The sequence below is a fragment of the Cervus canadensis genome, chromosome 3 (genome assembly GCF_019320065.1).
Source record: "Cervus canadensis isolate Bull #8, Minnesota chromosome 3, ASM1932006v1, whole genome shotgun sequence".
NCBI classification, from domain to species: domain Eukaryota; kingdom Metazoa; phylum Chordata; class Mammalia; order Artiodactyla; family Cervidae; genus Cervus; species Cervus canadensis.
In genome coordinates, this window is record NC_057388.1 from 57,817,099 (window position 1) to 57,831,722 (window position 14,624).

The 14,624-nt window shown below is 34.8% G+C and overlaps 1 protein-coding gene across 5 annotated transcripts in view; it reads right to left on the reverse strand.

Annotated features, from left to right (window-relative positions):
• Window positions 1-14,624, reverse strand: part of SEPTIN7 (septin 7) — a 92,407-nt gene that overhangs the window by 44,027 nt on the left and 33,756 nt on the right. For 3 of the 5 annotated variants that reach the window (XM_043463214.1, XM_043463213.1, XM_043463217.1), the window contains one exon: window positions 7,997-8,099. In XM_043463214.1, the coding sequence (XP_043319149.1) occupies window positions 7,997-8,099 (103 nt within the window). Of the gene's footprint in view, window positions 1-7,996; window positions 8,100-9,766; window positions 9,786-14,624 lie in introns of those variants that run through there. The other 2 variants (XM_043463216.1, XM_043463215.1) reach the window with 2 other exon arrangements.

Below are 14,624 nucleotides of genomic sequence, written 5' to 3' on the forward strand. Positions count from 1 at the left end.
TTTTCTCCACACCCTCTCCAGCATTTATTGCCAGTGAACCTATTTAGAGCCCCCTCATGCTCAGTTGTGTCTGACACTTTTCAACCCTATGAACTGTAGCCCACCAGGCTCCTCTGTCCATGGGATTCTCCAGGCAAGAATACTCTAGTGAGTTGCTATTTCCTCCTCCAGGGGATCTTTCTGACCCAGAAATCAAACCCACATCTCCTGTGTCTCCTGCATTGCAGGTGGATTCTTCACTGCTGAGCCACTGGGAAAGCCCTAGTCCCCCCTTATTTTCCCCTTAAAAAGTCAGCTCCATAATCTTTAGTATCTTTGTTGTTGTTGAGTTGTTAAGTAACTCTTTGCCACCCATGGTCTGCAGCATGCAAGGCATCCCTGTCCTTCACTATCTTCTGGAATTTGCTCATACGCGTGTCCACTGAGTCAATGATGCCATCCAACTGTCTCCCCTTTCTCCTTCTGCGCTTAATCTTTCCTAGCATCAGGGTCTCTTCCAGCGAGTCAGTTCTTTGCATCAGGTGGCCAAAGTATTGGAGTTTCAGCTTCAGCATCAGTCCTTCCAATGAATATTCAGGACTGATTTCCTTTAGGATAGACTAGTTGGATCTCCCTGCAGTCCTGGAGACCCTCAAGTCTTCTCCAATACCACAGTTCAAAAGCATCAATTCTTCGGCACTCAGCATTTTTTATGGTCCCACTCTCACATCCATACATGACTACTGGAAAAACCATAGTTTTGACTAGACGGACCTATGGTGGCAAAGTGTTATTTCTGCTTTTTAATACATGCTGTCTAGGTTTGTCATAGCTTTTCTTCCAAGGAGAAGTGTCTTTTAATTTCATGGCTGCAGTCACCATCTGCAGTGAATTTGGAGCTCAAGAAAATAAGTCTGTAACTTTTTCCTTTTTTTCCCTATTTGCCGTGATGTGATAGGACCAGAGGTCATGATCTTAATTTTCTGAATGTTGAGTTTTAAGCAGCTTTTTCACTCTCTTTCATCTTCATCAAGAGGCTCTTTAGCTCCTCTTCACTTTCTGCCATTAGGATGATATCATCTGCATATCTCAGGTTATTGATATTTCTCCCAGCAATTCTGATTCCAGCTTGAGCTTCATCCAGCCCGGCACGTCTTATGATGTACTTTGCAAGTAAGTCGAATGGGCAAGATGACAATATACAACCTTGACATACTCCTTTCCCAATTTGGAACCAGTTGGTTGTTCCATGTCCGGTTCTAACTGTTGCTTCTTAACCAACATACAGGTTTCTCAGGAGGCAGGTAAGGTGGATAATAACACTTTAATGATTCGTGGTATAGTTAACTTGGACTTTTGCTCTTCTCTACTATATTCCCTTACAGTGTTTTCACCTATCTTTACATTTTGCCATTAAGCATCTGTAACAGTTAGAGCATACATGGAATGGGATATCCTCAACATACCATAAATCTTCTAAAATTCAGGAAAAAATTATATTTTCCCTTAAAAAAAATATTTAGTAGCACAAGCTTTTAAGAAAATAATTTGCTAATGTTTCTAGAGCCACAAAATATTCAAACACTTTGCTGTAAAAATCCAACTTCAGGGACTATAAACAGTGATATTGCCCTCTGCTCCCAATACATATACACAAGTCCTACCTGTTTAAAGATCTCCATTGCCCTGTCATTTGTAACAAGGGTAAAAACAAATTTAAAGTCCATTAATGGAGAAATAAGCTATAAAAACTATCACATATTCAGTCACAAATTAGAATACAATGTAGTCGTTAACCATCTCAGTTAAAATGTTGACCAAAATTTCCATTCTCTAAAATTTTTACTGCAGCATTATTATAAAATTAAACACACAAATCATTCAAAAGTCAAATGAGAGTCTAAAATTTGATATAGCCACAGTTGGAAATATGCAGCTGTCAAAAGTAAAACACTGAGGATAAACATAGCAAAATGTTAATGATAATTATCTCTTGCTGGTAAGTCATTTCATTTTTTTAGTATTTCTTAATTTTCACAAGTTTCAAGTATTATTATGGAAAACTCTCCTTTTTGAGAGGTGCATCTTACCGAGGCCCTAAACAGACCCCACCATGTTTACTTCCTTCCTGTACAATAATACAATCTAATTATTTTACATATTGTTTACTTATATGTCTAGCTCCATAAATAAGCATAAAATCCAGTGATCTTCTCATAGAAGAAACAACATAATTACTGTAATTTATAACTGTAATAATGTAATACAGCATTCATATAGGAAGAACTAGAATGAACTAAACCAAAGGTTGAGAAAGAGAACTAAGCAAACACATATATCTTCAGAATTCAAGTTTGTAATAAATGGTTTTAGGAAGACTAATTAACCATTTAAAAAATAAGGTAAAATAAACATCAAATTCCTGTCTCACATCTCACATCAAAAAATTCACATGGATCTAAACTGCAAAATAAAAAAAGTAAACCTTAGTCTATATACTTATATACAGTGGAATCCCTAATAAGACTGAATCAAGCAGGCAGGTATCAAAGACACAAGCCAAAAGAAAAAAAGACTACATGGACAATATGAAAATCAGGTTAATATATAACATGACATAAGAAAAATTCTGAGAAACAGAGTCAATACCCAACCACAACCACAACAATACCCTTAGAGCATCTATATAAGGAAAAAAAGGAATATAGCTTTTAAAATTAAACTAGAATATACGATTTATAAAACAAAAGATAAACATAAATAATTAAAAAGTTAACCAGCAACAATACTATATAGAATGAAAATAAGACACCAATTTTTAGCTATTAAATTGGCAAAGAAACACTGTAATACCCACTGATGGCAGTATGCTATCAACACCTGGTTAGTGTGCAAAATGGTATACAATCTATCTTAGGTCAATTTGGTATTAATATTAAAACCCTTAAAACAACTCAGAAGCCTTCAAAAAAAAAACACCAATTCAAACTGACAAAGCTTTATCCTAAAGAAGTAAATAAAATTGCAAGGACAGATATAACTACAACCATGTTGACTCTAACTATATTAATACTGGACAACAAGGCAAATTTTAGTATACCCAACCTACAAAAGCCAATGAAATCTGCAACTCAACCATAGCAAGATTATCAAAAAATATCTAATAGTAAAAGATGATCATAATTTACTGCTAAATTTTATAAGACAATCACAGACATTACAGATACATACAAACAAAAACACTGTATGTTTCTATGCTTAAGAGTTACCACGTGATGACAGATTATGATAATATTTTCATTTTGCTTTTCTGCTTTTCCCAATTTCTACAATGAAACACATTAACTTTATTACAAAAGCACTTTTAAAAATATGTAGCTGAAACCCCTAGAAGGAATACAAAAATCTAAATACTAGGTGAGTTTTTTTCCCCCCTAAACTTTCTCTGCTTTGGCTAAATTATTTCTTTGAAATAAAATTCATGTAACAAAAATGCACTATTTTAAAGTGTATAACTCAGTGGGGTTTTCTGTATTCACAACGTTGTGCAATCATCATTGGTTAAATTACTTTTATAACTAAAAGCAAAATAAAAATACAGAGCTCAGGGCAGGAAATTCTGAAGTATTAAACCATTTCAAGTATTCAACATATCTTAATGGCAGAATTAAGCATAATTCCACTAAATGCCCAATAACCTAGATACAAAATGGCCAATACTACTTTTCAATTTCTTCAACTAACTAAAGTAATATAAACACCGACAATAAGTTGGGGGGAAATTATCTGACAATCATTGTTTATTCTGTCACTCATTAAATACCTCCTAAACTTTACTAATAAATTATACATACAATACACATTATGATAAACTCTGAATCCCCAAAATGGCTAAACCACCATGTTCTAAGCTCCTTCTGCCAAAAAAAAAAAAAAAAGGCCAGTGCTACTAAAGACATTGGATATAGGTCAATTAAATTATGACAATTAAAAAAAAAAAAACCTCTGCTATAAAAATTTTGCAAAGCTTAGTATTATAAAAATGATTAAGCTGAATTTTATCTTCAAAAAATCCAAAGTAACAGATTTAATGCCACTTGCTTTTCAAAATATTTTCTGGTCAGATAAAGCATTCTACTTTAGTTCTACCCCTTTGAAGATTCTAGTAAAATCACGAATTTAACATTTTATTCTCAGAGCATGCTTTTTTTTAAGTGAAATCGCTCAGTCATGTCCGACTGTTTGCGAGCCCATGGACTGCAACATGCCAGGCTCCTTCATCCGTGGGATTTTCCAGGCAAGAATACTGGAGTGGGTTGCCATTTCCATCTCAGAGCATAGGCAAGTCTAACTAAGCAGCACACAAAGGACTGTCAAGTTCCGAGCCCAAACAGGTTTGACGCTTTGCTACATTAAAGACCTAACTATCTTCATTATTTAATATTGCTGACGCTGGGTTTTAAACTAAATTTTCAAATGAAGATTCAAAATCAGGAATTCCAATCTCTTCATCCTGGAGGCAATCAAGGACTTTAAAATCTACGCTAGCCTACCCTTCCAGCCTTATTTCCAACTATTACAAAGTGAACTCTTCAGGACAGGATCCTAAAATCAATGTACAATGCCAATTAATCTTAAATTGCCCTCTGCTCCTCCATATCATCCATAAAGCACAATTACATATAACCTGACAACTTGTTTTCTTCCTGCACTGAAACAGATATATTTTTCTTGAGCACTTAAGTAGTAACTAGTTTATATTAAGGCACCTAGACTAACTGAGGAAGGTGATATGCACACACTATGAAAGTATGTGGAAGCTGAAATAACTAGAGGAATAGAAAATTCACCTCTCCCACTTCATGCTGACCCTAGGACAGAAATTCATTCCAGTAGAATGGCAGAAAAAAACTGCTTGCATTATTTAAGTTATCTACAATTCTCATTCTTTTTTCTGTCTGCCCTTCTTTGTCTCTTTAATTTTTTAGGGAAAACAGAATATCTAGTTGAAATCATACAAGTTCAAAGCATAATGGATGCACTACATCCAGTATTTCCAAACGAGCCTCTGCACAGTGCTTAAGAACACACCAGACAGAGATAGACTGGGTTTGGTTCTGGCATCTGATAGCAGTGTCACCATGGACAAGTAACTAATATCGCCATCCTCAGTTTTTGCATCTTTAAAATGGAGAAAACAATAATACTTATATCATAAGATTACCGTTAAGGACGGTATGAGCTACAGAAATAAAGTGTCAGTACTTTATGTACTTGAGATACTGCCTGACACATAATGCTATGTAGGTGCCGACTTTTGTTGGCTATTGTTTCTCCAACTGGACTGCCCACTCAATGTCTATCCCAATTCTAGTCTTCAAAAATCTGCCCTAATACCTCTTCCTCAAATAAGGCAGTAATAATGTCCAACCAGGGATAAGCTCTCCTATACCTTTAAACATCTGTTCTTAATTTCTGTATGACTCTACTAACTTATATTTACTTCCTGAAAATGTTATCTTTTTATGTATATTTTATATCATTATGTATATTATAAGCTCCTTTAGGCAAGAAAATACAGGAATACAAATATGCCTCTTTTATGCAAAAAAGTCCCTCAAGTAAATAATAAATATTGCTTATGAAGCAAAGTTACTGGATAAAGGTTTCCCAACAAAGGGTGAAGATATTTAGAAATCAACTGTTAAATATAGATTCTCAGTTTGTATCAATGTATAAATCTCACCAAAAACTGTTTTAAGAGTCAAAACTGCTCTGAGCATAAATCACAAAAATGAGGACTCAGTTTATAAGGAATAGCTTGTAGTCTCTAAGTCAAGAATGTTACAGCAAGGTTAACTTTAGTTTTCTATGATTTATACACAGAGCTGTCAGATATGGCCTACAGTCTGAAAAACAATGTATAAAATACTTAAAAGGTGACTTTTATGTGTCACACATTGCAACTATGTAGATGAAAAGATTCAGACCTTGTACTCAAGTCTACACAAAGACAGCTAATTAAACAATAATGTTCAAGGTATGGGGCAGGGGACAGAATAATAATATTGCTACCCATTCTCTTTTATTCTCATTTTAAGTCTTATCAAAGAGAAAAAACAAGCTACAGTTGACAAAAGGTCTAACAAAAAAAACTAGTAAGAATCAGCATCTTGTTCCCATGGTGGTAACACTGACTGAATATATCGATGAAGGCATGTATTAGTTAATGGAAAAAAATACAACACTAACACATAGCTGCAACGTGCACAATGGCTGATTTAATTAAATAAAATGTACGTGTTAAATATAAAATGTTCAAGTGTTAATTGTGGCAACAACAAAAAAAACTAGTAAGTTACATTCAGAGATTCCATATTTCCTCTAAAAGTCAAGATCAGCTGATTATTAAATATCTTTCACCTGGAAAAAAGTCACAGCAATTTCAAACCAAATATCTGGCCTTCACTCCCAGACATTACTAAGTAGACACTCAAAAAGTCACTCTTAAGTTTTAATAATAAAAATTTTTTGAAAACCGTTATGGTTCTCCTAATGGACCTAGGAGGTTTTTTTTACAAATTAAAAAAATGATCTTTTATTTGTCTACAGTTTGTCATTTAAGATCACTAACATTACACAGTAAATGTAAATATAATATGCAGTATTTCTTCATGTGTAACGACTTATGTTACCAACCTATGAAGAGGTGTGTCCCCACATTTTATTCACCTATCTAGACCCACACCTCTGCTCTACAGCAGCAATTTGCAAGCCAGGTATACCATATTTTTTATTCAGCCAGGGACAGACAAGTATCAAGTTTGCAGATTTTGTACCACATTTTAACTATGAATTATTACAACCAGATACTTCCAAACAGCCACAAACTGACCCTCAGGCAAAATATTCTGGTCAGTTGATAAAATATTCTTCCCTTCAATGAAGGAGTATTTCATACCTAATTCAATAATCTAATTCAACACCAAAATAAAATACCCTCAGGCAAAATATTCTGGTCAGTTGATAAAATATTCTTCCCTTCAATGAAGGAGTATTTCATACCTAATTCAATAATCTAATTCAACACCAAAATAAAATACCAGGTGTGGAATATAATTAGCAAATTTTAATGCACAATACATAAAGATCCAGCATCAACTCAATTTTCTTTGTCAAGGATAGTTAATCCAATAATTCTGCCTTCCATCTTCTTAAAACAAATAGAGAAATACAATAAATTGCATCAAACTGAGAAGCCGGTTATCAAGTCAGCCTATATGAGGTGAAAATATTATAAAATCATTTAAGATTAAGACTGTTATTTAAGAAAACTAATCTTACACATGGTAAAGTGTTTTTTCATATATGAATGATGTTACTAACTACAATTAAAATAACCCCTGACAATCTCTTAAAATCAATTACAGGCAGGGAAAGGTGTTCACAGGATGAAACACACGCAAGAGAAAAATGAGTGAACCAAAGAAGAAGGAGAGTCATATTTCACTTATTCCAGGGCTTACACTCAATGAATGAACTCCCAGGGTAATCACTGCATGATTATGATCCTCTACCCCATCCTTCTTTTTCAGATTTAGAGAACATATGTTTAAGTTAAACACTCAGATGATATGGCTTCAATGCACTACATAAGCCAAAAAATAAAACTATCCTAGAGTAATAAGTAATCACCAGATGCTATTTCCTTTTGTAGCATCAACTGAAGAGAACTTCTCCAGTTTTCTGTTCCACTGCCCACCTCCCACTGCTTTTCAACTTCTACTTCCCTTCCCCGCAGTTTCCAAAACTGCGCCACCTACAAAAAAAGAGGCAAGAAAATACTAATCCCACTATGCTACCAAGTTAAATTTTAAAGTGTATCTGCATAACAAAAAAAAATATAACATTGATTGCTGCAGTTACTTGGGCTACTGTTTTCTTAAAACATTCAGAGTTTATGAAATAGTTTGAAACTTGGATCAAAATTCAACTTTAGTGAGAAATCATATCTTACCCACAACCATAAGTGTGAATTCAAAACCTCTCTTCACTGATTTTCTGTATACTTGATTTGGGAGATTGGCAAATCCCACATAGCCTTCAAGGTTCTTCTGTTGCTGAGAAAAGTAAAAGGGGCTCAATTATTAATATGTCAACAAAATGCTTCCATCATACATTTCAAATTCTCTTCATTAACCTATTTTTAGAAAATCATACAAACTATTATGGTGAATCAAACTGATTTTATAGTATTACCAATAAAAGTATTAATCGAAGAAATGGACAAAATAAATTGAGCACAAGTTGATTAATAGTAATCAATTATAAAAGTCAATGAGACTGTCAGATGACATCACTGACTCAATGGACATGAGTCTGAGCAAGCTCCGGGAGTTGGTGATGAACAGGGAAGCCTGGCATGCTGCAGTCAGTCCATGGGGTTGCAAAGAATCGGACATAACTGAGCAACTGAACTGAACTCAACTGAGTCAATTATAAAAACCCAAGGGAATAAAATAAAAATTTAAAAAACCTGCCTCAGAGCAAAGATTTCAATTTATAGTAAGTTACTAACAGTAAGATTCTGATCAAGCAACTAAAAACACAACAAAGTATTTTTCACAATAAAAAAATTCAAATCCCCTTAAGATTATATTCAGTTCAGTCACTCAGTCGTGTTCGACTCTTTGAGACCCCATGGACTGCAGCATACCAGGCTTCCCTGTTATACTATAGATTATATTATATTATTAATTATATATTTTATATTAACAATATATTATATTATTATATATTGTTATATTACATATATTCCCTGTTATATTATATATATAATCTCATATAAAATTATATTAAGGACTCTATTAATCATTCCCTTTGCTCATACTAAAAACCACAGGCAGGAGTTTCTTGAAATTCACGTTCTTATTCATGAAATAAAATAAAAATGTGGAGTTTAAAATTTTTCATAAACCCTTAAATGCTCTCATGATCAATGTCAATCAGTAAACATTATCTTTCAAACTCTTATACCAGGTCCAGAAATGTCACCTCAATGCTTTTCCGGACATCACATTTACCCTGGTTTTAAAGTAAACTTTAATTCCGTTTTCTGTGTAGCTTTTGATTCTTTGATGACCTCACCAATAATTCCATGAGTAATTCATACAAACCTACTTCTAAATTGGCATAGAAAATCAGTATGACTTTCAACTTACCCATTGGTGAGAAATACTGTCCATAGTTCAGACCATCTGAGTGAGTAGAGTCTTACTGATTAATTTACTTAGAGGTAGGTCTTATTCATCATTAAAACATAATGCCATTCATCATTTAAAAATAATATTCCTAAGAGATACACATTTCTCTTATAGGTTTTTGCCACATTTAAATTCTCATCCAAAAACACTCATATGGGATCAAAGTAATAATTCAATACATTTGGATTGAACAAAGGAATGCACCCTGCATTCCTCACTAGTATCACATATATAACTAAATATTCCATCCATAATCTTTTACCCTTTTTTAAAATTCATATAAATTAATTTTAAGACAAATGTTGAGCAGATAAGTAAGCCAATTAAATTAGAGGCTAATTTTAAATATACTAGTTAGGACACTGATCAGAATATTTTAAAGTCAAATATTTGAAAGCCTACTATGTGCAGAGTTAAGACTGTATTAAATTTAAAGCTTCCTTGATTCATATTTCATCCAATTGTAACTGAAATTTAACTTAGACCAGAAAAAAGCCTCTGTATTAATTATGTAGTATACTCACAGCTACTTTGTAAAGAACATGTTTCCATCATTCCAGTGTTCCAGATTCCAACAGAACAGATCCACAGAGGAACAGTAAATGAGGAATTCCAAGAATCATTCATGGCACATTCAGTCCAAACAGGGGAGAGAAATCCATTGGAACATAGTAAAATGAAGAGGGGGGAAAATGAAAGTTACTTACATGTAACTCAACAAATTAGAGATAAATTACAAATATACTGAAAGTAGACTTTTTTCTACTCACATCAACGAAATATTTTTTTGTTGGATATAAGGCCCAGTGAGTCCATTTTATCAGCTTTCCTGATAAAACATAGAATCGAAGACCTCCTATCTTTTCATAAAGGACAATCACTATGCCTTGCACCTTAAGTCTTACAAGAAATGATGAAAAAAGTGTAAGGTATGAAATTTCAAGAAGATATACAAGGACCAACTTTAAATTCCAAGAAGAAAAAAAAATGTAAATTTCATACAATTTTGCTTTGTCAGTCACTGGATTAAGACAGACCAGATCAGATAAATGCAAATATTTTCACTAGGATCTTATTACAGTATTACTATATTTCAAATAATTAAAGTTCAGAATTGGAAGAAATGCAAACCTGGGGATATAGGAAAGGAAGCTAAAGACTTCAAACAATAACAAATGGAAAGATGAAGTAAATGTGACCTATGAAAACTAAAAGGCAATGAATAGAGCACAGAGAAGAAAATAAGACTATCTTTGGACAAAATTTCTGTAAAAAGGGTATGTCTTTTTTTTCTATATTGAACAAATCTATGAGTTATATATCACAACATAGAAAAGACAGTGATTATTCAAATGTCACCTCCACAGAGAGGACTGCTCTGTAATACCCTACCTAAAACTACAACCTACTCCTCATCTCAGCACTTTGTTGCTTTCTGTTTTTTTTTCCCTTTAGCACCTATCACCATTTAACATACATACAGATCTTATTTATGGTGATCTCCACCCACTCTACCTCCAACTAGAACGTAAACTCCATCAAGGTACAGATTAAAGGAATTACAGAAGTTGTGGCATCAAAAAGAGGAAGCCATCTGAGAGAACTGAAGAAGTTTCAGAGAAAATATTTTAGGTTACATGTTCAAGAAACCCACCATACAAAAGGTGTAAGAAAAATGCCTCAGTCTACCCCTGTGTCTTATTCATTGCTTTATCGTCAAGTCACAGAACAGTCTTAGGGACAACTGGGAAACTGAAGTGAGAAAACAATGAAAAACATTCTAGGACAAAGCGGTGGGCCCTCAAGTGGGGGTGAACCTGGTACTTTCAGGAACAAAAAGTATATGAACTCCAAAGAAGTAAGGTAGTGGACCAGGGGACAAGTGGTAGAAAATAGGTCAGAGAGGCAGGCAGGGGCCAGATAACGTGGGACCCAGTCAAAGCAGGAAATTTGAGTGTTATTTTAGGCGTGATGGGAAGCCACTGGAGGGTTTTACACAGGCAAGTGACCTGACCTGATTTGTGTTTTAAAGATAGTTCTTACTGCTAAGAGAAGAAATGGAAATAAGAAAACTGCTAAGAAGCCTACTACAATAGTTGAAGAAAGAAAGGGTATACTGAATTTAGATGGTGTGGATGTAAAGAGAGAGAAAGATTCAGAACAGGTTTTGAAGGAAGAATTGTCAGGACACTTCTGGTGCATTACATGTGATTGGTAAAAGAGACAAAAGTTAACTCTCACTACTTGACTTGAACAACTCAATGGCTAGTGATATCTCCACAGAAAGAGGAGGAAAAGAGTGAGTGGTGAGGGCCAAAATCAAAAAAAGCTTTGAATGTGTTGAAGACTCTATTACATATTTAAGAAGAAATGGTCATAGGCAGTTAAACATATGAATTCAGAAATTCCAGGGTTGGTTGTTGCTGAAAAAAACAGATTTAGGAAACATAAGCATATAGATAGTACCGGGAGAGGATTATATCCTCAAGGAGAGATTATAGATGAAAGGGGTTCTAGGCAGTTTCCTGGGGCTTCCCTGCTGACTTAGGAATCCACCTGCAATGCAAGAGACCAGAGGGTTCAATCCCTGGGCTGGGAAGATCCCCCTTGGGGAGGACATTGCAACCCACTCCAGTAACTTGCCTGGAGAATCCCCATGGAAAGAAGATTCCCCTTGCGGGGGACATTGCAACCCACTCCAGTAATCTTGCCTGGAGAATCCCCATGGAAAGAGGAGTTTAGTGGGCTACAGCCCATGGGGTCGCAAAGAGTTGGACACAACTGAGCGACTGAGCACAGCACCACACACAGGCAGCTTCCCGGAGCACTCCGACACAAACGTCAGGCAGAAAAAGAGTGAGATCAGTCAGTGAGCGGGAAAGGAAACTAGAACTGGCTCAAGGTTACTCAACTGTGTTAAATGCTACTGAAAAGTCAAATGAAAAATACCAGAGATGTGACCATAAAATTTGGAAATAAGATTACTGATAACTCTACACAAGAGCAGTCTCAGTAACACAGTGAGGAAGAAGACTGACTAGTTTTGACAGTAGATAATTCTCTGTATATGTTAACTAATATAATTTTTAAAATAATTACATGTTTTAAATTATTTTAAAATTAAGCATGTCATTTGCCAGTTTGCCCATATGACTGATTTCCCAGAGGAAGAAAATCATGTCATATTCATCTCTACATTCCTAACAGAGTGCTGATATACAGGACTTGTTTAAAAAAATAAACAAAAATACACTCTCATGAAAATTTCTCCTGAGAAAGAAACTGTGTCTAAACACAAAAGACAGATTTAGGGAATATACTAAAATATAACATTGGCTGACTAAAACACATAAACTTTTCACATTTCATAAGAATCTTGCCTTCCCCAAATTCTAAAATCAACCACAGTCTGTAATTCAGAAGATTTAACCACCCACTGATTCTTTTTCTGGACAAATATAATGCTCACAGTGCCAGTGTGAAATACAATCTCTGGATAAAGAAACATTATTTATAGACCTGAGTGACGTAACTGTGACACTTATAAGCATGCAAATGTAGATAAAAGTATATTCACCCAGGCTTCACCCAAAATATCTTAAGAGTATTACTTGATTTCAATCATCAATTATGTAAGAAGAAACAGTTATCAAATCATCTTCTCTAAAAGCACATGTTGAATCTTTCGGTAACTATCTAAAAGATATGCCAAATCTCTATGTCAAATTCACATTTAAGAAAATCAAACTACAATTCCATTGCTTGCTATTTCACTACCTGTGGAAAAACCAACTTCAATACGCAGTAATTGCAGCGATTAACTTACTTAAACTTACTTCTAGAAATCAATTATATTCAAAGAACAAGATGCCTCAAAAAGGTTTCAATAACAGATTATTGGAACTCTTAAAATTTGTTTATATTCTCTACCATTTGTTCTTATTTCAAAGTAAAGTTATCAAAATCTTGGCATCTGAAAACCTATTATCATTTAAAAAATTTGAAAATGAATATCAACAAATATTAATATTTGTAAATTAACATATATTTTACAAAGGAGAAAGCACCTTATTTTGAAAACTGCTAAATATGCTTTTGGGGAACAACAACAAAACTGAGTTGTAATAGGTTGGAAGCAATAAAAGTGAGAATTTTTATTCTCATATTTTTCCCTCATATTGAGGGAAAATTAAAACATTTTTATAGGATCTACTATAAACCTTCAACTCTCTCCATCACTCACGTAGAGCCAGACATCCTGGAATGCAATGTTAAGTGGGCCTTAGGAAGCATCACTACGAACAAAGCTAGTGGAGGTGATGCAATTCCAGTTGAGCTATTTCAAATCCTAAAAGATGATGCTGTGAAAGTGCTGTACTCAATATGCCAGCAAATTTGGAAAACTCAGCAGTGGCCACAGGACTGGAAAAGGTCAATTTTCATTTCAATCCCAAGGAAGGGCAATGCCAAAGAATATTCAAACTACCACAAAATTGCTCATCTCACACACTAGCAAAGTAATGCTCAAAATTCTCCAAGCCAGGCTTCAACAGTATGTGAACTGTGAACTTACAGGTGTTCAAGCTGGATTTAGAAAAGGCAGAGGAACCAGAGATTCCAACATCCGCTGGATCATCAAAAAAGCAAGAGAATTCCAGAAAAACACCTGCTTTATTTATTACACCAAAGCCTTTGACTGTGTAAAAGACAACAACTGTGGAAAATTCTGAAAGAGATGGGAATACCATACCACCTTACCTGCCTCTTGAGAAACCTGCATGCAGGTTAGGAAGCAACAGTTAGAACCAGACATGGAACAACAGACTGGTTCCAAATTGGGAAAGGAGTACGTCAAGGCTATATACTGTCATCCTGCTTATTTAACTTATATGCAGAGAACATCATGCGAAATGCCGGGCTGCATGAAGCACAAGCTGGAATCAAGATTGCCAGGAGAAATATCAATAACCTCAGATACACAGATGACACCACCCTTATGGCAAGAAGGAACTAAAGAGTCTCTTGATGAAAGTGAAAGAGAGTGAAAAAGCTGGCCTAAAACTAAACATTTAAAAAACTAAGATCGTGGCATCCAATCCCATCACTCCATGGCAAATAGATGGGGAAACAATGGAAACAGTGACAGACTTTATTTTCTTGGGCTCCAAAATCACTGCAGATGGTGACTGCAGCCATTAAAAGACACTTGTGCCTTGGAAGAAAAGCTATGACCAAGATAGCCCATCAAAAAGTTGAGACATCACTTTGCCAACAAAAGTCCATCTAGTCAAAACTATGGTTTTCCAGGAGGCATGTACGGATGTGACAGCTGGACCATAAAGAAAGCTGAGCACCAAAGAATTGATGCTTTTGAACTGTGGT